The 27,345-nt window shown below is 38.2% G+C and overlaps 1 protein-coding gene across 1 annotated transcript in view; it reads left to right on the forward strand.

Moving 5' to 3' along the window:
* The window catches only part of LOC138323328 (3'-5' exoribonuclease HELZ2-like), a 36,594-nt gene extending 9,672 nt beyond the window's left edge, over positions 1-26,922 (forward strand). The window contains exons 13-30 of the mRNA XM_069267866.1: positions 155-1,531; positions 1,827-2,139; positions 2,439-2,649; positions 3,372-3,479; positions 3,917-4,437; positions 5,046-5,510; positions 5,880-6,071; positions 7,075-7,870; positions 14,869-14,950; positions 15,157-18,964; positions 19,496-19,581; positions 19,920-20,171; positions 20,588-20,973; positions 21,324-21,536; positions 21,768-21,989; positions 22,419-22,575; positions 23,377-23,544; positions 24,049-26,922. Coding sequence (XP_069123967.1) covers positions 155-1,531; positions 1,827-2,139; positions 2,439-2,649; positions 3,372-3,479; positions 3,917-4,437; positions 5,046-5,510; positions 5,880-6,071; positions 7,075-7,870; positions 14,869-14,950; positions 15,157-18,964; positions 19,496-19,581; positions 19,920-20,171; positions 20,588-20,973; positions 21,324-21,536; positions 21,768-21,989; positions 22,419-22,575; positions 23,377-23,544; positions 24,049-24,158 — 9,467 coding nt within the window. The 3' untranslated portion in view covers positions 24,159-26,922. The remainder of the gene's footprint in view (positions 1-154; positions 1,532-1,826; positions 2,140-2,438; positions 2,650-3,371; positions 3,480-3,916; positions 4,438-5,045; positions 5,511-5,879; positions 6,072-7,074; positions 7,871-14,868; positions 14,951-15,156; positions 18,965-19,495; positions 19,582-19,919; positions 20,172-20,587; positions 20,974-21,323; positions 21,537-21,767; positions 21,990-22,418; positions 22,576-23,376; positions 23,545-24,048) is intronic.
* The last annotated feature ends 423 nt before the right edge of the window (positions 26,923-27,345 follow it).

A 27,345-nucleotide genomic window follows, 5' to 3' on the forward strand; every position in this document is an offset into this window, starting at 1 on the left:
ACATAGATCATTCTTTGGTGGGCGCCAAGATCCCCTTTGGATCTCTTGTTTTTTTTTAAATGAAAAATTTCCACATTCTTTCTGTTGATTATTCTGTTTTCTTGTTATGTCATAGGATTGATTGAAAAAGATTGCTTTTTTTTCTCTTGGACAGGCTTTTACGGACAAGAAAGACCACTATATCACTCAGGTCCTACAAGCCAAGTACAGATGAGACCAAACCTGATGCAGGCACCTGCCCCTAAACCAGCTTCAGAGATGCCCACTCAGGCAACAGAATCTAACCAACCTGTCACAATTCTCAATTTCCCATTGAGGGAAACCCATGACTTTAAACTGGTGTGTAAGGTGTGCTTTGTGTATGGTAATCAGCCTGGCTATTACATGCCTCAACAGAAAACTCATAAATGCGAGGAGAATATTTTAGCTGTGAAACTAAAAGGACAGGTAATGGCATGGCATTGTATCCGTGAACGTAAAAACCATCGCGAATTTCCAGGCAAGTACATTCTGTGTAACAGTGTATACTATGGAAACCCTGGCTTGTGCAGGTACGGTGAAGAGTCATGTTCTTTTGCCCATAATGTGGAAGAACAAACATTATGGACACTAGAGAAGGATGAAAAGTTTAATATTACAGAATTCATCATGCAGAATCGATCAGTTAGTGTAGCCAAGGGATTCACACTGGAAGATGTTCTGAAAAAGCATGGTGGGACTTTTGATTTCATCTGCAAATTCTGTTATTGCAACACACCTAGAATTATCTCAAACAAAGGATCTGGTGACTTCTGCAAAAGTCCAAAACGGCATCAGTGGTCGGAGTACAAAATCATGGCCCACTTTGCAAATGATGGATCAATCAAGCTTATCAATCAAAGAGGATTTCTACATAAAACTGCTTTCTTCAAAATTTGCAAGTGGCTGCAGTTTTGTCGCAATCAAATCAATGCTGAATGTCGCTTTGCACACAGCTTGGTGGAGAGAGATATATGGATGTTAGAGAGAGATTCAGGTATGTCCAAAGAAGAGATTGTGAATGAGTTCACCAAAGCTACTGCCGCCCCAGCCAATCAGCAACATGAATCTTCTCCCCCTATGGATCAGACTTTTATTGTACGTTCTGCCAGTGCTGGAGGAGCAATACCATCAACATTTGTGCCACAGAAAATTCCTACTCCTGTTACAAATGTGAAACAAAATTTAGATCTGGAGGACAATGAATGTCCATATGTTGTTACTGCTATTTGTCAGACCTGTTGGAAAAACGGGAAAAAGAGTGTTCAGGATGGTGACAAGGATCGTTGTGTGAAATCCCACTCTAACTGGAAAACAAACAAGATATTTCTGCTTGCCACAGCTAATAGGGAGATTCGACCATTGCCCAGAAAAATCCCTGGAGGTTTTGCCTTCATCATCTGTAAATTTATCAGGAATAAGGCAAAGTGTGGCTATACAGGTGGCGGGTATTGTCAGTTTGCCCACAGCCAGGAGGAATTGGAAGTGTGGCAGTGGATGTGTACTCACAGTAGTAAGTGACATCACATAAAACAATATTAGGTCATAATGTGACTCTCTTACAATGAAATCATGGTAATAGCGCAGTAATTTTTATTCACTAGTATCCGTGTTAATATAGATATATTATGTGTATAATGAAAAAATAAGTTATAACAAGTGATTTTGTTGCATGTTTTAATGTATTAACAATTCAATCCTGATATGAAAACTTCTATATGATTAGGGGAAAAACATTCATTTTCAAGTTACATTTCAATTTGATGCATCTGTATTAAAACATAATATCCTCAAATGTTTTGTTTTAGTTACCACCCTTGATCAGCTACATGAAGCCAGCAAGGAAAGCCAGAAGAAACGCCAGTCGTTAGTGAAGTCCAAGATCACGAGTGGAGAATCTGTTGTCGCTGTTAAAAACGTGATGACCCATCCCATCCAGTCTAATTTCAACCCTCTGTATTGTGCTTACTGTGGTAAGCAGTGTAACAGTCAGAAACAGTGGGATGAGCACTGTGCTTCGGAGAGACATAACTTCAATGTGAGCTCGGACAAAGAACACCAGTGGAATTACAGACAGCCACCTTGGGGTATGCCTGGCAGTAACTACGAGCTATGTTCTAAGTAAGTCAACTTGTTGTGTCATATCATTATACACAGATAGTTTAGATATTCAAAGCTTTCTGTGAACGAGGAAAGGTTGAGGTGCTGTCTATCAATCAGTATTCTAATTATGTCCAGTAACTCCCAGCTATCCAGTGACAACGGACAGTAGTCCAACCAGTCACTTAATATATAGTTACCAGAAATACCTCAGTGACATGTTTTTTGTGGGATATTCCATCCTATTTCATTGGATCTGACAAAAAATGACTTTCGATAGCTCTGTTCAATCTTTTACTTTCTGTGACTTTTGCATGCAGGAATGAGAATGGAGGAAAATGTACCTACTCAAATGTGCCTGACATGTATAACATGTGTACTCATGCTCACTCGATTGAGGAACTGGAGGAATGGAAAGAGAGACACGAATGGAGATTGATGAAGAGAGATATGGCTCGGCAGGAAATGGTCTTCTCCTACATGGACCAACTACTAGAGAAATATGAACAGTCTGATTCAGCTATAGGAGTCGTAAGTGATGATGGTTTATCATAAAATTTATTCACATATACCTGGTAAGAAACACAAAATATCCTAATGCTGTCTGAAACATGAAGTGCAAATGAATTATTTATCTTTCAAGGAATCTTGTTTTGGTCTTTTTATCCACAGTTTAATCTCATTATCTCTATTCTCAGTTTGTACAAAACAATCTATCTCCCTTTATATAAAGATCCCACCTAGCCCCCAATTGTATATTATGAGGTGATTTGAACAATACAAACCTGGAGTTTGGAATCAGTTTTTAGCTCGCCTATTCGAAGAATAGGGGGAGCTAATGTTGTCACCCCGGCGTCGTCAGCGTTGGCGTCCCATTTCACGTTAAAGTTTTTGAGCAAGTTTCTATTTTCTCTATTGTTTAAGCTTAAGTCATCATAAATGTTTATGATTTTATTTTCCTAATGTGTATGGATGCTGAACGTGATAATAGAACCAATTTGGGGACCTTTAGGGGTTTTTTGAGTCTGTTAATTTGTCATATTTCCATGTTTAAACAGTAAATACTTGAACATCAACTTCTTCTGAATAGGCGAGCTTTGCTGTTCTCCAACAGCTCTTGTTTCTGTAAAAGAACGGAAAGGTTCTCCAATTGTGTTTGTATTTTCATCTTGAAATTATTTCTGGTACTTTTGTGATGTATTAATGACCTTGTGACATCAACTTGTTCCTGTTTTTCTGTCATTAACAACTAGATATCAGAAGATCTGGAGGGAGTGTCCGTCACATGTAACCAGGATCTTGTCAGATACGAAGAGAACAAAAACATCACATTTCTGTGGACTTTTGTCATCAAATCTCAGGTAATATCTCCTGATATTTGTGTTGGTAAAAAACTTAAATATGTAAATATTGATTAACCAAACACATGCATCCTGTAATAGAATTGCCAAATTAGTTTATCCTTAAAATATGTATTCTAATAAGGCTATCACAATAAACCATTCAGATTTCTATGGACGTGAAAGAAATATCTGACTATTAGATTATATGGAATGAGGTCACTGCTATGGTTTCTAACTTAATGGTATCTGACATTCAAAGACCACTAGTCCCTCATCTATTGGTTGCATAGTTGATGCCCTTGATGGGCTAGGTACTGTCCTCGCTCTTAAAGACATAGAATGCAAATATTTCTATCTGTGGTTTTTAAAAAACCTAGAGTCCTTTCCAATCAGTGAATAGCTGGGGAAAAAAAGGGGAAAAAACCTCCAAAAAACCAATTTATATTTTATTTCAGATGCCTCTTCAGAAGTTGGCCCTGCTGTATAACAAAGATCGTCTACACTTCTCATTGACCGGTAAAGGTCTTGCTGGTCACTGTCAGATAGCCCAGGGTGCTAGTTGTGAGGACGTAGACCAAGACATGCCGTGCTACAGGGTCCAGGTCAAGTTTACAGCAGCCATGTTTGGATCCTTCAGTCAGTGGGTCATCTTTGACTTCGGATGTGAGCCTGTTCTCGTCAGGAAGTTGTCCGTAGAAGTAGGAACAATGCACATGCATGAAAAAATCAGGAGTCTCCGACAGCTACTGAAGTTTGACCGTTGGACAAGTGAAAACAGAGTTATAGTCAAGAATGAATCTGAATGGGTAGATGACCTTGAGAAGATGTTGACAAATAAGTACAAGGCACCGTCTGAGGCTGATAGTGTTGTCACCCAGAACAGTTTAGTGACAGAACTAAATCGCAACAACTACATCCACAAGATGAAAAAGCTCTTGGAGCTGGAAGAAATTACCAGGCATCAGATCATAGCTGAGTATGCATCGATTTGATAAAATCATGATTTGTCAATGCTAATATCCTTAAATTAATTTTGTAAATGTACATGTATTTCAAAAGATGTGTTCTAGTTTGATGATATAAAAATGAATGGTTGGGCTGTCATTCAATTATATTTTGTGAACATTTTATTATGGCAGCTTACTCTTGGAGTCAAGACATTTGTGAATACATGTTCATGAAAATTGTATCCATCTAAAAATATGTTGCAACTGTGCTACAAGTTATAAGGCTGCTATTGTCATCTCTTCATATCAGATACAGCCAGTATTTCAAATTGAGAAGTTCAGATTGTCTTAGTCTTTTCTGAATACAGAGGTAATAGTGTGTATTAATCTGTACAGGTGATTAAGTTTTCATGATAATGAAATGAATTTGTTTCTATAAAAGCATTGTGTTTTGATATTATTATAAATCTTTATCGTCAGGTACAAACTGGCACATTGTTTGAAATAAGCTGATTGATGCAAGAGAATCGTTGTATTCATAGTGTATTCATAGTGTTTTCATAGGCAAATGTTTGTTTTTGTCAGTTGTTTAATTCACTCAGATTATAAATATATTATTATAAATGTTCATGGTCAGGTACAATCTGGAGGTGACAATCGACTGTGTCGGTGGTATAGAGGAGGATACTTACCTGTATGCCCACGCTGGTGAACTGTTTGCTAAGGTACCTCTAAATGATTACCTGACAGAGGACACCGATGCTGGCAAACTCATCCTGAGTAGTGTTCGTAAAGTGTTGATAGCGCCGATAAATGACAGTAGTAAAAAGGTGTTCGAGGCAGCCATTGTAAGGAAAGACAATTTTGATTACGATGGTCGAGGTAAAGAGTACATTTACCTGTGTCTGTCCAAGGCATGTGTTAGTCAGCTGAACCTACAAAAGAACATGAGTGTTGAGGTGGAGATCCAGTTCCAGATGGACCGCATGCACTTCTGTATGATGCATTTTGCCATTGATAAGATGCACACGACTGATGTTGTGTTCCCTGACATCTCAAAGTATCGACCATTGTGGAGTGAGAGGCATGACCTCAAAGTCAGGTAGATAAAGATATTTACTACAGGATAATCCTAATGATACAAATGAAAAGGAACCTGCATTTGTTACTATAAGTATAATGTTAATGCTAAATTTTGATCTTGACTTCCCACAGTTATTTCAATGAATCGGTCTTAAAGAAATAGTAGAACCTTGTATGTGTGCATAGGTCTCCTGTAAAAAAAGAAATATTTCACAATAAATACTGCCAGCTGTTCCTTACAGATAATTGTTTCTTACTTTTAATATGTACAATTCAGATTTTGTTGAAGCTGTAAACTGTTAATATATACAGATTTACCTAACACTATAACATGCCAATGATACACTTATAATGCTGTAGATCCATGTTGTATATTATACTGTTTTAGCTCAGACATCTTGAATGTGGAACAGATTCAGGCAGTGAAGCATATTGTAGCCCAGAGGTCAGGGTATACTCCTCCGTTTGTCATGTATGGTCCTTTTGGTACTGGTAAGACCGAGACTATAGCCCAGGCAGCAATGGTACTGCTCAAGGAGAAGCCATCAGCTCGAATCCTCATTTGTGCCCAATCCAACAGGTAATTTATCATTAGTATGCAACATTATATAAATACTAACTGCGTTAGAGGGTGACAGTACGTGTCACCCCGAGGATATCACTGTCACCCGAGGCGATGCCGAGGGTGACAGTGATATTCCGAGGGGTGACACTTTTTTTGTTTCTAGACATTTGTTTCTAGACTTTTGGGCGACAGTGATATCCTCGGGGTGACACTATGCACTGTCACCCTCTAATGCAGGTAGTATTTATTTTATCATACCAAAAGTCTAGAAACAAAAGTAGTTTTCAAGTATTTGCAATCTATTGAAACATTTTAACTAATTTTAGCAAAAGTTGAATAGTTACCGTCGGCAGTAGAATAGCATATCAGCTTCTACTCAGTAGCACTTACGTAACTATCAATGAATTATAAAAAAGAATACTCACAATAAGCGTTTAGTGAAAATTCTTATTGTCTTGTCTCCTGCGTTTGTTTAAATCTTAACGTTTTTGTAAATCTCAATGAATTTTGGTTTCGTCCCGTCGTCGTTTACAACATTAGGCCTAGCAACGTCATGAAGACGCTTGAAATCGCATGTCTTCCATTCACCTAATCACCGACGGGTTCATAAAACCAACACATAGCGCTTTGACGGTAATCGAAAAGATGTGAACGGAAAGTTCCGTCCTTAATATGATTTTTTTTATCGATAAACAGACTAATTTGGCAAAACTATTACTAAATAGCTCCAGATAAATTTTGAAGCGTCGCATCAAAAAAACAAAGATAGCGTCGAAAAAAGAAACGAGTGCGCATCTTTTTCGGGCGGTTGATATTTTGCACTGTCAAAAATACACTATCACCCGTTGCTAGGGAGTTGCTACGAATGTGTTTATTGTTTCCTATTGTTCTAATGTTACCTACCGTGTGATAGTGTAAAATACCAAATATCTCTAATTTATGTGTTTATAATGTAATAATCATATTAAAAAATGTATATGCAATAAGTCTGTTAACTAATGTTATGTTATTTTTGCAGTGCTGCAGACTTGTATATCCTAAAACATCTGGGACCTTTCCTAAAGAAACATCCGAAAATTAAACTGAGAAGAATTTACTTCAAGGAAAGACGTGTCAACACTGTTCACAAAGATGTGAAACCGTTCTGTCTGCTCACACCAGACTTCAGTGCCTTTGGAATGCCATCCCGTGAGGACATCGAGAATCATCAGATTGTCATTGTAACCCTGTCCACATCTTTGGTGCTTACAAACCTTGGTCTCCACGGTCACTTCACCCATGTCTTTATAGATGAAGCCGCACAGGCATTAGAGGTAGAAACAATCATGCCGTTATCTCTCTGCAACGAAAAAACCTGTGTGGTTTTAGCTGGTGACCACAAGCAAATCAGTCCGAAAGTGTACAGCAAAGAAGCGCGTAACCAGAACTTCCACATTTCCCTTCTAGAGAGGCTCTACCAGTATTACGACTCACATTCCAGCAAGATTGACCAGGCTAGCCCTGTCAATATTCTCCTAAACATAAACTACCGCTCCAAACACGAGATTCTCCGCTTCATCTCTGCCATCTTCTATGGTGGTCCCGAAAAGCTTGAGTCCCAGGCTAAGCTGCCGTCAGTGTTAACAATCACACCATTGACATTCTATGCGGTACAAGGACGGGAGATGCAGGACCCAGACAGTACATCATTCTATAACCTCTCAGAGATCCAGGAGATTGTTGAACGTGTTGAAGAACTCTTCCATAGCTGGCCTCAGGAATGGGGTCCTCGTCAGGCCAAGGACATTGGAGTTGTCACTCCTTACTATGATCAGGTAAGGACATTGAAATTGTCACTCCTTACTATGATCAGGTAAGGACATTGGAATTGTCACTCCTTACTATGATCAGGTAAGGACATTGGAGTTGTCACTCCTTACTATGATCAGGTAAGGACATTGGAGTTGTCACTCCTTACTATGATCAGGTAAGGACATTGGAGTTGTCACTCCTTACTATGATCAGGTAAGGACATTGGAGTTGTCACTCGTTACTATGATCAGGTAAGGACATTGGAGTTGTCACCCCTTACTATGATCAAGTAAGGACATTGGAGTTGTCACTCCTTACTATGATCAGGTAAGGACATTGGAGTTGTCACTCCTTACTATGATCAGGTAAGGACATTGGAGTTGTCACTCCTTACTATGATCAGGTAAGGACATTGGAGTTGTCACCCCTTACTATGATCAGGTAAGGACATTGGAGTTGTCACCCCTTACTATGATCAGGTAAGGACATTGGAGTTGTCACCCCTTACTATGATCAGATAAGGACATTGGAGTTGTCACTCCTTACTATGATCAGGTAAGGACATTGGAATTGTCACTCCTTACTATGATCAATTAAGGACATTGGAGTTGTCACCCTTACTATGATCAGGTAAGGACATTGGAGTTGTCACCCCTTACTATGATCAGTAAGGACATTGGAGTTGTCACTCCTTACTATGATCAGGTAAGGACATTGGAGTTGTCACTCCTTACTATGATCAGTAAGGACATTGGAGTTGTCACTCCTTACTATGATCAGGTAAGGACATTGGAATTGTCACTCCTTACTATGATCAGGTAAGGACATTGGAGTTGTCACTCCTTACTATGATCAAGTAAGGACATTGGAGTTGTCACTCCTTACTATGATCAGGTAAGGACATTGGAGTTGTCACTCCTTACTATGATCAGGTAAGGACATTGGAGTTGTCACTCCTTACTATGATCAGGTAAGGACATTGGAGTTGTCACTCCTTACTATGATCAGTAAGGACATTGGAGTTGTCACTCCTTACTATGATCAGGTAAGGACATTGGAGTTGTCACTCCTTACTATGATCAGGTAAGGACATTGGAGTTGTCACTCCTTACTATGATCAGGTAAGGACATTGGAGTTGTCACTCCTTACTATGATCAGGTAAGGACATTGGAGTTGTCACTCCTTACTATGATCAGGTAAGGACATTGGAGTTGTCACTCCTTACTATGATCAGGTAAGGACATTGGAGTTGTCACTCCTTACTATGATCAGGTAAGGACATTGGAGTTGTCACTCCTTACTATGATCAGGTAAGGACATTGGAGTTGTCACTCCTTACTATGATCAGGTAAGGACATTGGAGTTGTCACTCCTTACTATGATCAGGTAAGGACATTGGAGTTGTCACTCCTTACTATGATATGTAAGACAAGGTAGAAGTTGTCACCCTTACTATGATCAGTAAGGACATTGGAGTTGTCACTCCTTACTATGATCAGGTAAGGACATTGGAGTTGTCACTCCTTACTATGATCAGGTAAGGACATTGGAGTTGTCACTCCTTACTATGATCAGGTAAGGACATTGGAGTTGTCACTCCTTACTATGATCAGGTAAGGACATTGGATTGTTCACTCCTTACTATGATCAGTAAGGACATTGGAGTTGTCACTCCTTACTATGATCAGGTAAGGACATTGGAGTTGTCACTCCTTACTATGATCAAGTAAGGACATTGGAGTTGTCACTCCTTACTATGATCAAGGTAAGGACATTGGAGTTGTCACTCCTTACTATGATCAAGTAAGGACATTGGAGTTGTCACTCCTTACTATGATCAGTAAGGACATTGGAGTTGTCACCCCTTACTATGATCAGGTAAGGACATTGGAATTGTCACTCCTTACTATGATCAAGTAAGGACATTGGAGTTGTCACTCCTTACTATGATCAAGTAAGGACATTGGAGTTGTCACCCCTTACTATGATCAGGTAAGGACATTGGAATTGTCACTCCTTACTATGATCAAGTAAGGACATTGGAGTTGTCACCCCTTACTATGATCAAGTAAGGACATTGGAGTTGTCACTCCTTACTATGATCAGGTAAGGACATTGGAGTTGTCACTCCTTACTATGATCAAGTAAGGACATTGGAGTTGTCACTCCTTACTATGATCAAGTAAGGACATTGGAGTTGTCACTCCTTACTATGATCAGTAAGGACATTGGAGTTGTCACTCCTTACTATGATCAAGTAAGGACATTGGAGTTGTCACTCCTTACTATGATCAAGTAAGGACATTGGAGTTGTCACTCCTTACTATGATCAGGTAAGGACATTGGAGTTGTCACTCCTTACTATGATCAGGTAAGGACATTGGAGTTGTCACTCCTTACTATGATCAGGTAAGGACATTGGAGTTGTCACCCTTACTATGATCAGGTAAGGACATTGGAGTTGTCACTCCTTACTATGATCAGTAAGGACATTGGAGTTGTCACCCCTTACTATGATCAGTAAGGACATTGGAGTTGTCACTCCTTACTATGATAGTAAGGACATTGGAGTTGTCACCCTTACTATGATCAGGTAAGGACATTGGACGTTGTCACTCCTTACTATGATCAGGTAAGGACATTGGAGTTGTCACTCCTTACTATGATCAGGTAAGGACATTGGAATTGTCACTCCTTACTATGATCAAGTAAGGACATTGGAGTTGTCACCCCTTACTATGATCAGGTAAGGACATTGGAGTTGTCACTCCTTACTATGATCAGGTAAGGACATTGGAGTTGTCACTCCTTACTATGATCAGGTAAGGACATTGGAATTGTCACTCCTTACTATGATCAAGTAAGGACATTGGAGTTGTCACTCCTTACTATGATCAGGTAAGGACATTGGAATTGTCACTCCTTACTATGATCAGTAAGGACATTGGAGTTGTCACCCCTTACTATGATCAGGTAAGGACATTGGAGTTGTCACTCCTTACTATGATCAAGTAAGGACATTGGAATTGTCACTCCTTACTATGATCAGGTAAGGACATTGGAGTTGTCACTCCTTACTATGATCAGGTAAGGACATTGGAGTTGTCACTCCTTACTATGATCAGGTAAGGACATTGGAGTTGTCACCCCTTACTATGATCAAGTTAGGACATTGGAATTGTCACTCCTTACTATGATCAAGTAAGGACATTGGAATTGTCACTCCTTACTATGATCAAGTAAGGACATTGGAGTTGTCACTCCTTACTATGATCAAGTAAGGACATTGGAGTTGTCACTCCTTACTATGATCAGGTAAGGACATTGGAGTTGTCACTCCTTACTATGATCAGGTAAGGACATTGGAGTTGTCACCCCTTACTATGATCAAGTAAGGACATTGGAATTGTCACTCCTTACTATGATCAGGTAAGGACATTGGAGTTGTCACTCCTTACTATGATCAGTAAGGACATTGGAGTTGTCACTCCTTACTATGATCAGTAAGGACATTGGAGTTGTCACCCTTACTATGATCAGGTAAGGACATTGGAATTGTCACCCCTTACTATGATCAAGTAAGGACATTGGAATTGTCACCCTTACTATGATCAGGTAAGGACATTGGAGTTGTCACTCCTTACTATGATCAAGTAAGGACATTGGAGTTGTCACCCTTACTATGATCAAGTAAGGACATTGGAATTGTCACTCCTTACTATGATCAAGTAAGGACATTGGAGTTGTCACTCCTTACTATGATCAGGTAAGGACATTGGAGTTGTCACTCCTTACTATGATCAGGTAAGGACATTGGAGTTGTCACTCCTTACTATGATCAGGTAAGGACATTGGAGTTGTCACTCCTTACTATGATCAGGTAAGGACATTGGAGTTGTCACCCCTTACTATGATCAGGTTAGGACATTGGAGTTGTCACTCCTTACTATGATCAAGTAAGGACATTGGAGTTGTCACCCCTTACTATGATCAGGTAAGGACATTGGAGTTGTCACCCCTTACTATGATCAAGTAAGGACATTGGAGTTGTCACTCCTTACTATGATCAGGTAAGGACATTGGAATTGTCACTCCTTACTATGATCAAGTAAGGACATTGGAGTTGTCACCCCTTACTATGATCAGGTAAGGACATTGGAGTTGTCACTCCTTACTATGATCAGGTAAGGACATTGGAGTTGTCACTCCTTACTATGATCAGGTAAGGACATTGGAATTGTCACTCCTTACTATGATCAGGTAAGGACATTGGAATTGTCACTCCTTACTATGATCAGGTAAGGACATTGGAATTGTCACTCCTTACTATGATCAAGTAAGGACATTGGAGTTGTCACCCCTTACTATGATCAGGTAAGGACATTGGAGTTGTCACCCCTTACTATGATCAAGTAAGGACATTGGAGTTGTCACTCCTTACTATGATCAGGTAAGGACATTGGAATTGTCACTCCTTACTATGATCAAGTAAGGACATTGGAGTTGTCACCCCTTACTATGATCAGGTAAGGACATTGGAATTGTCACTCCTTACTATGATCAGGTAAGGACATTGGAATTGTCACTCCTTACTATGATCAGGTAAGGACATTGGAGTTGTCACTCCTTACTATGATCAAGTAAGGACATTGGAGTTGTCACTCCTTACTATGATCAGGTAAGGACATTGGAATTGTCACTCCTTACTATGATCAGGTAAGGACATTGGAGTTGTCACTCCTTACTATGATCAGGTAAGGACATTGGAGTTGTCACTCCTTACTATGATCAAGTAAGGACATTGGAATTGTCACTCCTTACTATGATCAAGTTAGGACATTGGAGTTGTCACTCCTTACTATGATCAAGTTAGGACATTGGAGTTGTCACTCCTTACTATGATCAGGTAAGGACATTGGAGTTGTCACCCCTTACTATGATCAGGTAAGGACATTGGAATTGTCACCCCTTACTATGATCAAGTAAGGACATTGGAATTGTCACTCCTTACTATGATCAGGTAAGGACATTGGAGTTGTCACTCCTTACTATGATCAGGTAAGGACATTGGAGTTGTCACCCCTTACTATGATCAGGTAAGGACATTGGAATTGTCACTCCTTACTATGCTCAGGTAAGGACATTGGAATTGTCACTCCTTACTATGATCAAGTAAGGACATTGGAATTGTCGCTCCTTACTATGATCAGGTAAGGACATTGGAATTGTCACTCCTTACTATGATCAGGTAAGGACATTGGAATTGTCACTTCTTACTATGATCAAGTAAGGACATTGGAGTTGTCACCCCTTACTATGATCAGGTAAGGACATTGGAATTGTCACCCCTTACTATGATCAAGTAAGGACATTGGAGTTGTCACTCCTTACTATGATCAGGTAAGGACATTGGAGTTGTCACCCCTTACTATGATCAAGTTAGGACATTGGAGTTGTCACTCCTTACTATGATCAAGTTAGGACATTGGAGTTGTCACTCCTTACTATGATCAGGTAAGGATATTTGGAATTGTCACTCCTTACTATGATCAGGTAAGGACATTGGAATTGTCACTCCTTACTATGATCAGGTAAGGACATTGGAGTTGTCACTCCTTACTATGATCAGGTAAGGACATTGGAATTGTCACTCCTTACTATGATCAGGTAAGGACATTGGAGTTGTCACTCCTTACTATGATCAGGTAAGGACATTGGAATTGTCACCCTTACATGATCAGTCCATGTTGTACCCTTACTATGATCAAGTAAGGACATTGGTTGTATGTCGCTCCTTACTATGATCAGGTAAGGACATTGGAGTTGTCACCCCTTACTATGATCAGGTAAGGACATTGGACTAGAATTGGATGTCACCCCTTACTATGATCAAGTAAGGACATTGGAATTGTCACTCCTTACTATGATCAGGTAAGGACATTGGAGTTGTCACTCCTTACTATGATCAGGTAAGGACATTGGAGTTGTCACCCCTTACTATGATCAGGTAAGGACATTGGAATTGTCACTCCTTACTATGCTCAGGTAAGGACATTGGAATTGTCACTCCTTACTATGATCAGGTAAGGACATTGGAGTTGTCACTCCTTACTATGATCAGGTAAGGACATTGGAATTGTCACTCCTTACTATGATCAAGTAAGGACATTGGAGTTGTCACCCCTTACTATGATCAGGTAAGGACATTGGAATTGTCACTCCTTACTATGATCAGGTAAGGACATTGGAGTTGTCACTCCTTACTATGATCAGGTAAGGACATTGGAGTTGTCACTCCTTACTATGATCAAGTAAGGACATTGGAGTTGTCACCCCTTACTATATTGCTATAGTCAATATTGACTGTTGAGTTTTTGGGAGCCTTAAGCTTATACTAACAAATACTACATTTATAAGATAAACAAGCATTCTTTCTCCCATACTTCACAGGGATATCCCGCGGTTGCTAGGGAAAAGATAACTCTATCTTACACAGAGGGGTGTAAGACAGCTCACACACGCTAGACAATGACGTGACGTCATCAATACATGTGGCGTAACTGCGCTGCGCACTGTAGATGACGTCATCAATTTTGACGCATAACGACGTTCCTGTGCAATGAAAAAGCTGGAAACCAAGTGGAATCTCATAATTTTTCTAATAAGTATGGGAGAAAAAACATCAAACATGGGTCTGTGAAGTGGACAGGGATATCTCAACCCTCGTGAAAGATTTTTGCCGTCAACCCTCGGCAAGCCTTGGGTTGACCGGCCAAAATCTTTCACTCGGGTTGAGATATCCCTGTCCATTTCACAGACCCATGTAAGATTCTATTAATCTTTCTCATAATTATTGAATTGATTATAAATGTTATTAATGCTTAGAAACTTTTCAACGGTGATTATTCTGTCCATAAGTTGTCTTTTCAAATTGGCACATTAATGCGCTGTAACAGCAGTTTTTAAGATGCATTTTGTTCTTGGGCTTATATGAGGATATATTGTTTATTTCCAAATCAGGTCCAGTTAATCCGAAAGACTCTCAGAAAACGCCACAAAGAGCTAGGGTCTGTCACAGTAGAAAGGGTCAACAATGTACAAGGTATGTCACTGACAGATTCATGTTGAATACAGTCTAGCTGTAGAACTGACATTAGTGACACAAATTGATCAGTCTGAAATGAAAATAGAAAAAAAGGTAATTGAATGAAATCTTCTACTTGTTAGCAAATGGGTAAAGTCTGATAAAGTGTTTAATTTGAATACATCATGGATATCGATGCAAACTGTGTGTTTATTTAATTGCAGGGAAGGAGTTCAGAGCCCTATTTCTCTCTACTGTAAGAACATGCAGTATCTTAGAGTCTAAGACATCACCTGGAGCAAGTGATATTGAAGATAGTGACTTTGGATTCTTGTCCGATTCTAAGCTTCTCAACACGGCCCTGACCCGTGCCCAGTCCTTTGTAGCTGTGATAGGAGATCCTGTAGCCCTATGTGCGGTGGGAGAGTGTGTTAACGTATGGAGAGTGTTCCTAAAGCACTGTGATAATATGAAGAGTATCCATCCTGCAACAGTCACTCTGAATGCTGTCAAACAGCAAGTATCAAACTTGCTCAACTCCTCAGCAAAAGACCGCATGATGGAAATTGCTAGTCAGCAACGACAAAATCCAAACCCAGATATCAATATGGGTCCTTCTGTGAATTCAGTCTCTGAGACCCCTTGGGAGGTTCCAGCTGGGAATGTAGCCCAGATCCTCAGCGGTCATGCCAATGGGTTGGACACAGTAATACAAAGGCAGACTAGTTTTGAGGACTACCTGAATAACCTTGATACTGAGGACTTGGCTGACACTGACGATGTCATTAAGCAGCTGGCAAAAGAATCGGCACCATCTGTCAGTAACAATGACTTCAAGATTCGAGAGGAAGACGAGCATGCTGTGTTGTATGTAGGTAATACTGGAAAAGACGAGCCCGAGGATGAAATTTATCCATCTGTCTTTAATGAAAAGAATTTGTTAAATTTGCTGAAAGTTCAACCAAATCAGTTCAAACTCTGTACTTTAAGAGTTGTGTCTAGGTCTAAGATGTATGCTGAGGTTCAGGACTCGTCTTTACCATACAGCAAAATCCTCATCAACACCAGACAGCATTGTGGTCGTGCGTTCAACATGGATGAGGTAGTGGTGCAGCTTTTGTCCTCGGACACTGCAGAACCTGTGGACGGTTGTCCTCAAGGAAAGGTTGTAGGCGTACTGAGGAGAAGTATGGACATTAAAAACAGACTTTTCGTGTGTACGGCCTCGGTTGACAACACCGGTCTAATGTGGCCCATTAACCAGGGTGTTCCTTGCATATACAACCTTCTGAAGCCATCTCGTGTGGAGAATGTCAGCAGTAATCTTGTTTGTGTCTATCGTTACTCACAGAGTAAAACTCTAGGTTTTCACGAGTTTGTGGAATTGGACTGCACTAAGCCATCTGACAAACTTTTCGTGGTGCAGTACCTGAAATGGGATCCCACATTTTCCTTACCCATTGGTGTTGTAGTGGGTTATATACCAGCTGGCACAACTGTTGATTTAGGCTTACAGGTCCTCAATGTAGAACACAACATTCCCAGAAGGATGTTCAAAGCAGAGGTTGAAGGAGAGATTAATAGCAAGTATCCAAACACTTACACCATTCCAGATCATGAGATACGTATCCGTCATGATATTCGACAGCATTGGACATTCTCAATCGACTCGCCAGGTGTGGAAAGTATCAGCAATGCTCTGAGTGTAGATGAGTTAGGTGACGGAAGCTACTCAATAGGTGTACATGTGGCTGATGTTGGCTACTTTGTCAAGAAGGACAGTTTCATAGACAAAGAAGCCAGATCTCGCGGTACTTCATTCAGCACACCAAACAGCACAGTCAATATGCTCCCTGAGAGACTTGGGTCAGAGCTATGTAGTCTTAAACCAGGAGAGGATCATCTTGCCTTGTCGGTATACATGACTGTTTCTGCTACTGGTGAGGTGACAAGAATTCAGACCAAGAAATCTGTGATTAACACAAAATGTATATTTACATACCAGGAGGTTCAAGAGACACTAAATGATCCTGGGGCAGGGGCTGATTACCTGAAGAGCTGTTTACTAGTACTCTATCACATCTGTATGATGTGGAGAAAAGAAAGGCTTGGAAACGCTAGTAAATATCATGACCTTAAAACGCGAGAGAAACTGACTCCAGAAGCCCATCTCATAGCACAGGAAATTATGTTAAAGACAGATCATCAGGTAGCTAAGTTGCTTGTTGATAAGTTTCCTTCTACCATTCCACTGAAGTGTCAAAAGAAACCCAAAGCTGTTGACAGAGATAGGTGGATGCAAGAGTATGCGGCTGACGCAGTAAATTCTATAGCCTTGACAAAGCCTTTCCTAGAGGGTTCTGCTACGTGTAATTGTAAATTGGCCTGTACCTGCATCATGAATTACATCCGCCAGCTGGGCAAGAAGCCACGGGATCCTTTTGAGATGTTAACTATTTTATGGGAGTCCTTGTGCCAAGCAGCAGATGCTGGTGAAATTGCTTACTCGCAAAGTTATGTGATAGATCCAGAATACCATCCACAGCTGATGCTTGCTTTATCGAAACTTCATGAAATCCAGAATACACCTGTCTTTGTCTGTTCAGGAGATACTACTGTAGCTGATCAGGGACATAGCTCGCTTAATCTCTCTCCTTATGTCTCATTCACCAAGCCTATCTCCAGGTATAGTGACCTGGCCGTTACCCGCCTCATAACAGCTGTCATCGAAGATCAACCCTCTGTTTATAGCCGTCAAGAAATCCAGTCCCTTTGTATTCATCTGACTACAGTTAGTCGACGTTCTGATTCATATGATAAAGCTGTACTTAGTCTCTATCTAAGCTCTGCTCTTAAAGCCCGTCCACTAGTACTACATCCAGTTGTACAGAGCCTTGATGAAAATGACATTCAGTTGTGCTTTCAAACTATTGGTGATATCCCCAATGGCAACAACAGAATTCAGCTACCTGCATTACACACATCAGAGAAACCTAAACTTGACGAAAATTGTAGTGTTCAGTTGACCTGGCAAGACAGAATATATGATGTGTCACCTACCAGCACCCAGGATATATCTAGTGTATCCACTGAAGTTCTAAATCCTAGCCGATTTATATCCAGAATTCCAGCGTTCCAGTGGCAAAGGTTATTGAGTGCAATTCGCGAAGAAAACATGCAGAAGCTTCAGAGTTCTGTTACATCAGTACGACCACATGTTAAGCAAGCAGCTCAGAGTGAAGGATATGTAGTAGATGTGTCTGTAGGTAATACATTAAATGGGAAGATAAAACACTACGCAGACTTTACATTGAATCTATCTACCTATGATGTTGTTCAGGTACAAATGTCAGCACAATTACGTAATGGCCTCATCACACCCTCTGTACAGTTACTGAGCTTAACTCCTAGTCTAGACATTTGCCTTGAGCACAGAGAAGATCCACTCACATGTTTCTGTCAAACCAGTGTTTCTCCTGCCGATAATACAGCGTACCCAGATGCAGCTTCCTACCAGCAATCGTGGGCGCCTGTTCTTGCTTTAGAATCTGCTCATAATGCTGTTACATCTAGCCAATCAGTGGTGGTTAAAAATCTGTGTATGGAATGGAAGGAGAATAAGTCAGCAGCTTCCTCTAACATTGTAGCAAGTTTCACGGTACCATTAACGTTCTGCTTAGAACATCAGTTCATAATTACAAATGATGTCAACCTCAATGATATTTTCTCACCTGGAAATTCTAAGTTAGCAGCAAGCTATTTTCAGAACTGTGTTTGTGTTAGATATAACAACTTGGAGATAGCTGATGATCCCAGTTTGAGTGAGAGTGTGGCATTGATAGTCAACAATGGCATGCCCATATGTTGGGTAGGATATTGTCAGATTGTGTCAGTGAATAGAGTCCAGGATAATGTCGTTGTTAAATTGGTCCTTGTACACAGCAGTTCCACCATTCCTTCTCAGTTATTTGGCTCCCAGGCTAACAGTCTTTGTTGTACACTGGAATGGATTCCCAAGACTAAACATGACAGGTAACACATCTTCATATTCACTTTATTGAATGTCTTAGATTTTACATAAAATTTTACTTGTCTAAACCAGATATCATCAGGACCATCATATTTGGTCTGTATAGTCGGGTTTCCAGATTATACACGTTTTGATTGATATAAATTATCAGAAGAAAAAATACATAAAATAATGCAGAATACACGGGAATCGGAATTAAAAAAGGGTTAGCTTTTATGATATGTACAGTACTTAAGCATAAAGAAGGATGTTGGTTTAGCATATAAAGATTATTGGGCCTTCTACTGACAAATCTGATGTTTTAGACGAATTTGCTTTAGGGTCAAATGCGTATGTAGTTATTTTAGGGTAAACTACGTAATATAATGGTATTCAAACCACCGAAATATTTTCTTATGGATTTCATATGATTTTGTAGATGTATTCTAAGAAAAGATCATACACTGAAATTTTTCTTAAGTTCTTCGACAATTGATTTATGCCATATTGAACACACGCTAGAATATTGATGAGCTGTGTATTTGATCTTGCAGGTTAATGGAATATTCCATGCAGCTGTTAACAGAAGCATCTCAACTTGCTCAGGATATTGTATGTGGCAGAGTTGATGGATCTATAGGTAAGTTTGATCACTTGGTTATTACAGCAGGGTACTCTGAGAGTTTGCTAACCAAGGGTATTACAGCATGGTACTCTGAGAGGTCGCTAGCCAAGGGTATAGATTTGTTTCTTTATGGTAAACAAGTTTGATCAGAGGTTCTTTTAAAATGGTTCACTTCCGAGATCAACTGTCTCACAAAACTTGAAAAATTATCTAACAAACAGTGGAAGAACTGATAACTATCTTATCATCTTAACCTAAAACCAAGATTGAAAATAATTACAATATGCTGTGATGTAGCAAAGTACCATTAATTAAAACATTTTTTGAAACATGAATCCATTCTTGATTTGCAGGTAATAATGACGTAGAAATGTTGTTACAACTGTTAGTAACGGGGATACCTAGACTTTCTGAAGACCAGATCATTGCTGTAGGAATGAGTCTTCAGCAACGCTTCACAGCTATACAGGGTCCTGTAGCCTCGGGCAAATCACTCATAGCCAGCTACTTAGCATACTTGTTCTCCAAACGTAATGCTGCTACCGGCCGCCAACAACTGGTATTACTGTGTGCCCCAACAGAGCAGTCAGTCGATGTTTTAACAGGTATGTGTTTGCCAGAAGTTCATGTTTTTGGTTCACATGGCTCATATTAAAGGGTCCGTGATTCAGACCAGGTGAACTTATGCCATGGTGCACTGTGCATCTGCCATCAGTCCATGGAGATAAATCTTAAAATCCTTCAGGAAATAAACACCTGTACTCCAGGTGAGCGATACAGACCCTCTTGGCCTTTGGTTAACTTTACTGTATTACATGAAATAGTTGTTGTAGAAACTTTTATTAAATTGTTACCCATTGCCATTGCAATTAAGAATATTCATGGTAGGTGAGGTAATCTAAATCAACCCTTCATTAAGAAAGAAGAGTCATTATGATTGCATATTAGGCAATTTAACAATTTACTTAACAAAATAGTGTTTGCTGCCTTTTCTTCATTTGAGTCTTTGATTTCTTTCCAGCAAACTTGCAAAATCTAGGGAAAATGTGCCCAAAAATACTGCGTGTGTATAGTGAAGAAATTGAGGAGAAGGAATTCCCCATACCTGGGTCCACCATTCCAAGTAATGAACAGAAACCATTAGGTGAGGAGTTTCACTCACCATCTCCAAACGACACCTCCCTTCACCATGTCATACGACGAGGCACTAATTCATTCAGCCAGACTATCAACGAGTATGATATGCTGTTTAAAATGTATCCAGATGATATATCTCCAGATCAGGTGGAGGAATACTGTAAGATGAAATCAGATGCTGAGGCGACAGAAATACACCAGGCGGAGATCCTTCTGTGTACATGTGATTCTGCTGCCAGTACTAAACTGTCTAATGTAGCTGTAGAACAGGTTAGTTTCTATAGTTTATGGATACTGTTTGAGGATGAATTTTTGTTTGTTTCTATGTTAATGCCTTTGTATTTGAAAATAACCAGCTTTGGCTGTAGAAATATGACATGTTATTTGTTAGTTGAGATATGGTATTAACATTACTTTTAAAACAACAATCAAAATTGCGAAGAAATGATTCAAGTATTTTTTATGACATAAAGTGCACTGCTATATTTTTTCACCGACGATAGTTATGCTTATTGAAGCTGTGATCCTTTTCATCCTAATTCACGGATATTAGTTGTTTTCTATCCATTTCCTTAAATGATAATTGATGCCTATTAAAGCAACAACATTTTTTTCCGCAGATAATAATTGATGACTGTGGAATGTGTTCTGAAGCTGAAGCTATGACTCCTGTGATTCACCACAAAAGTGCTAAACAATTAACAATCCTTGGTGATGTCATTCAGCTACCTCATAATGTTGGTAGTCCCACGGCAAAGACTTTAGGTCTTAAAACCTCTCTACTGAAGCGATACATTGAAAAGGCATTTGTGCTAAGGAAATACTATCGTATGGTGAGTATAGCAGGGACAGATAGGTTTATGTTATATCATTATAATTTTAAGTTTTCATAGCGATTGATTTAAAAGAATGAATTTGTTACGGTACTTTGCGAATTTACAAATACATTAATGTGTTAAATTAATGTATCATAAACTATTTTTGCTCATATTTTGCCCTTGATGATATCTGTTATTACAATTTTTAAAGAAAATGTAAAATTTATTTGATGTTTTGTCACACAGCATGAAGGAATAGCATCATTCCCATGTGAACATTTCTATGAGACTATGCCGCAGTGTGGTACTGTGGAACAGCGTGTCCCAGGAAAGGTCAACATCTGGCCCGCTGGTCCAAGCAAACCATTTGTATTCTGTAATGTGGTTGGCAAAGAGGAAGTCGTTACTGTAAAGACTGACAGAGGATTGGAGTCTTCATATCTTAACAACATGGAAGTTAATACAGCTGTATGTATTGTAAAGTAGATATTAAGTTACATTTATCAAATGACTTTCATTCCAACTTGTTTTGGTAGCAAAGCATCTTTATTAGTACATGAAATGTAATAACTGTTTTCATCTACGATTAATTACCACTCTTCAGATGTTTTCTCAAAAAGTATCTTGTTTTGAAATGGCTGTAATATGTATGGTGTCAGGTATATTTAGAAGACATGCTGTGGATATGTTATGTAATACTCCTAGTTTTAAATAGCTACTTCATTCCAATGTGACTCTTTTAACACATTTCACTCTTGTTAATTAGATGTCTAGGTTTTTAGGCATACTGATATAAGCTATCGTTTAGTATATTATGTAGACTTCATTCTGTATGTATTACAATTAGATGTTTAATGCATTCCTTGGGGTAAATAAATTGTTGGCTCTTCTGTTTAGGTGACTACAGCCTGTAAGTTAGTAAGTCGACATGGTGTACAGGAGTCCAAAGTGATTGTTTTTACCCAGTATAAAGTACAATGTGAGACCATTAAAAAGATGCTGCTGAATGCTGGCCATAAGAATATCCAAGTCTCGGATGTCTTGTCTGCTCATGGTAACTATTAATACAAACTTAAACAACGATTTTATGGAGATTTGAATTGAGCTTGAAAGTATCCCAACACAAATAATGTAAGCATACCTTATTTTGGCAAATCTAACTTCAGCACAAAGGCGATCTTGAACAGGTTTGTGACATGATGAATTCATCCAATCATTGTAATGGCTATGTAAAGGATATACAGAAAATACATTTAGTGTACTCGTATATCTTAGGCAGAGTTTCTGGCGGGAAAAGTGCTAAATTAAGATTGCCATTAAAATATATATGTATGTTCACAGTAAATTTTAAATCATATTGGCTGAGTATTCCATATTTATGACATTTAATTTCATCTCTCCTCTTCATCAAAGTTATTGTGACTCGTTAAGATGTCCTTCAGGTGTCTTTAGCAGTATATTTCGGTGAGGTGGCATTTTAAAGAAGGCTCTCACTATCACAAGGAGGCAAACAGAATTACTGAGGCTCCCAAATAAACACATGTATTCCATATGTTACCATACTACAAGGGAAACTATTATTTATTCTTGTATGTGTGGCAGAAGTTGAGCATATTATATTTAGTGATATTTTTGTGTCAGAATTTTTTTAGATAAATTACAATGGCACAAATTATATTTTGGTCATGACATTACAATAGCAATTAATGGAGTGTGCAAATTCATCCTTACCCTAATCTGTTAAAAATCAGTTTTGTGCTAAAATTTGTTTGGGACAAAATAAGAAAGTAGTTGAATATATTTCTAAATAGTTTTTGTTACTGATAATTAAACTAACACGGTCTTGATTTTACAGGTGGTGAATGGGATTATGTGATATACAGCACGGTGCGCTCCTTACCTCAGTACAAGATTGACCGATACAGCAGTAAGAAGTGGTGTGAGGATCACATAGGGGTCAGTGATGACCATTGCCAGGTTAACATAGCCCTTACTAGGGCTAAAAAAGGAATGGTCATAATTGGTAAGTTCTGACCAGTTGTTACACATTCTTCCTTGTATGTTTACTGAAGTTGTCCCAACACAAGTCACTTGATATTTTGTTGATATGCTTTCAAGGTGTGCCAATGTTCTATACATAAAATATCTTCCAGACTGGGTATCGCAGTGGCCTAGTGGTAAAGTGTCCCGACATATTACCACAAGCCCTACATCTCTGGGATGCAAGTTCGAATCCCATGTGGAGCAGTTGCCATGTATTGACCGCTGGTCGGTGGCTTTCCTTCACCAATAAACCTAGCACATTCTTAAATGGTCCTTGCTGTTAATGAGACGTTAAACTAATCAAACCAACTAACCCACCTGACCTACCAGGTACTGTTATTCAATATATAGGGAAAAGTTAGACTAGGCTCTTTCTAGGCTCTTTATGTTTACCAGGTAGTTGAAAAATACCTCACCCAATATATATTTAATGTCTGATGTGGTTTCTGTTCATAAAATGATGGTTACTTTTGCGCTTTAACAGGCAATAAGTTTCTGCTGAGGAGTAGCTACATGTGGGCTAGTCTGCTGAAGACGTATGAGGGATGTGGTGCAGTGGTCGATAGCCAGGCATTGCTGAGGCTACTGGGTTAACTCCTGCTTATACTTACCTATGGACGAAAGTAAAACCTGCTTTAGTAAACATGTAATGTTGGAGAAAAGTGAACATTTCAACTACTCTACACTACAATTAAAGGACCTGTGAATCAGTTGTATTTTAAAACAACAGTTTGTAGTGGATTTCTGTTAAATCTTTTAGGCATTTAGCTATAATATGCTTTATGAAGAATTGTATCTCCATTATCGTTAAATCTATAATTTTTTATGTACTCAAACTAATTTGTTGCTTTAAATTACCGACATTCATGATATACCCCATACACTCCTCACTATGACATAACTTCTCACAAGGTGATAGATTCTCAAGATGAGATTGTTCTTGTAAATAATATAACAAAATATACCTGACTTAATCAATTATGTGATTATCCCTCAACAGTGTATTTGTTAGACATTCAAACATGTTTTATGATAAACCCTACCATGCACAAATATATATTTTTATTGATAGAAGTTGTATATATATGTTATACGTGTGCATGTGCTGTATTTTTCAGAGACTAGCTTTTTATTGATGAATTTGTGTGCCTTATCCACTGCACCTAGAATCTGACCTAGAGAAATATTGTATCAGCAAAACAATCATTTGTTTCAAATACTGAAATGATATACGCAAGGGCTGAATTAGTGCTACATTTAAAGGAACAAATGGAATATATAAGTAGATAATTATTTTCACAAATAAAAAGCTATGCAATCATTTCATGCATTACTGCAAGTGTAAATGTGGGGAATGCACTTGTTCTAAGGATATATAGTGGAATGGATATATATATATTGATACATTGTATGTTTTATTGTTTGATAAAATTGTTTGTAATATAGGATTTTGTTTTCAGTATTATTATAGCATCTATAGAATTTGGTCTATCATTATATTTTTGGTTTTAGGTTGTCATACAGTTATGCTTTTTTAACAGTTTGCAATTAAGTAACTTTAATCAATTACTTGGATTGAATCAATAAAACCTTTACATTTATATTTTCATAGGAAAGAGTTTTGCTTAATTTTATTTACAAACTTACTACAAATAGTAGTAATTGATAATTGCATTTGTTTGCAATATTAATGATAGTGTTATGCTTCAGTTTATATGCATGATCATGTCTTATTAAGCAAGTACAGACTGTTTCAAAACATGGATCCTGATTTCTGTGTATCACATGAGAATGAAACCTGAATAGAATCGAAGATAGCTTATCATTGTCATATCATAGCAACTAAGTAAGGGTAAGTTCCTTTAGTAACTTGATTTGTTTATTTTTACATCCATCAGTTTAGATGATATGTTCCCATGTTTCTATTTTTAATAGTCTATGTGCTTGCAGATTGACGCAATGAGGGTCGGTAGTAATGAAAGATTGTGTGGGAAATTGATCAAATTGTGAATTCCAGTGAAAAATTATGATAATTTCTAAAATATTGAGTTTTCTGAAATTTTCAAGCAATGCAATTTTGGAAATCAATTTGACATGAACAATAGAAAGATTTTGAGCTGATAATTGTTTTGTGTTGGAGATGATGATAGTGACGTATTATCCATAGATACCTACTGTGGTGATAGTGGCATTTCAATATGATGGTGTTAAATATGATTATTTTATGGTGTTAAAGCAGAGCAGTCCTCAAAATATCAAATTCCTACATGGTGCAGATTAAAGAAACCCATACATGGTCTTAGAGATATTATAATAGTGCTTGTTATATACTTGAATTGTATTTTCATATAAGAAATATTGTAACTCTTTTTAACAGGATATATCGGATTAGACTTGGAAACTTTGTTTACATGAAGTCATATATAGACATATGTTTATTTGCTTAATTAATGTATTAATATTTACAGCAATTAAGGAGTATCCAATATTGATCTTGTTTCAAATGAAGTTCCATTTCCGTGTATGTGACTGCATTGACAGTTACATCACATTATTTCTGGATTATTGCAGTGTACTTTGTAAGTCTAGATAATGTAGCTAAGCTGTGTTACCTGGTGATTGTGTGTAATAAAGTCCCATTTTAAACTCATTAAATATCCATTATAGATTCTATGAAAATAGAGCCTTTTTGATATTTTTTCTCTCGTTTGCTGGAAAGTCGACCAAGATTCATTGCAAGTTGTTACATACTTTTTATGGTAATAAACTCAAAATTTGATATTCTTTAAGATTGGTTGTACTAATATGCTGTAGGTCAACTTTCTTTACCTGTAATTGTGGCTTCTAAGTTACGCAATATCCATTTCAAACGAACTTTTGTTAGTAGAATTGAATTAAAATGCAATTCAATGTAAAGTGTCAATTTATTCTACTGGGATAAACTTGATACTGAAATTTACAAATTATGTAAATTGAACATTATTCAAAAGGGCACTACATTTAGGTAATGATAAGTTTCACTTTGTAATCTCACAAAGAAATAGTTAGACAATAAAAATGGAATATTACTTTGTTGAATTTTTAACCTCTAGCTAACATTAGATGATATTAAGGTAATTGTTCTTGCCATTTATGAAATAAAACGTAAATATCTTTACAGTATTAGTGAAAGATCAAATTCTGTATATTGTAGTTCAGTAATTATTGAATTGAAATTAAGAGTACCTTATATGATTGTCATATGATATTCATTATAATTATTATAATTTGACAATGATGGGCGGAGGAACCACTGAATCCTGATCGATATTCCATGTTTATCAACAAGATAAAATAAAGGTTTATTTCTATACATAAAGTTCTTGTTTTAATGTCTCTGTCCTAAACCTTATCTCTGGTATCAACATTACCCCTGTTCTGTATTTCTCTGGATAATGAGTCTAGCCTCAGTTTAATAACACACTTTATAAGGATTCACTTTCCTCAGTGCTCCACCCAGGAATCAAACCAAAGTATACAGCATGATACCTAACACTGCTAAAGCATGCACCTTCAGCCAAGAGACTAAAAGGTATCTCAAACTTCAATAGTCGGATATCCACCAAAGTTACGCCTGTTATTATATATAAATTAACTTGCCTCTTAGAGAGGGGTAATCACCCTGGCGTTGGTTAAGGTTTTGTTGCAAGTTGTGAAATGCTGTTACCTTAGCAGACTGGCATTGATTTCAATGTAGGATGACCATTATTGGAGAATGCTGGATTTGTAGAATTTACTAAAA

The sequence above is a fragment of the Argopecten irradians genome, chromosome 5, assembly GCF_041381155.1.
Source record: "Argopecten irradians isolate NY chromosome 5, Ai_NY, whole genome shotgun sequence".
In the NCBI taxonomy this organism is placed as follows: Eukaryota; Metazoa; Mollusca; class Bivalvia; order Pectinida; family Pectinidae; genus Argopecten; species Argopecten irradians.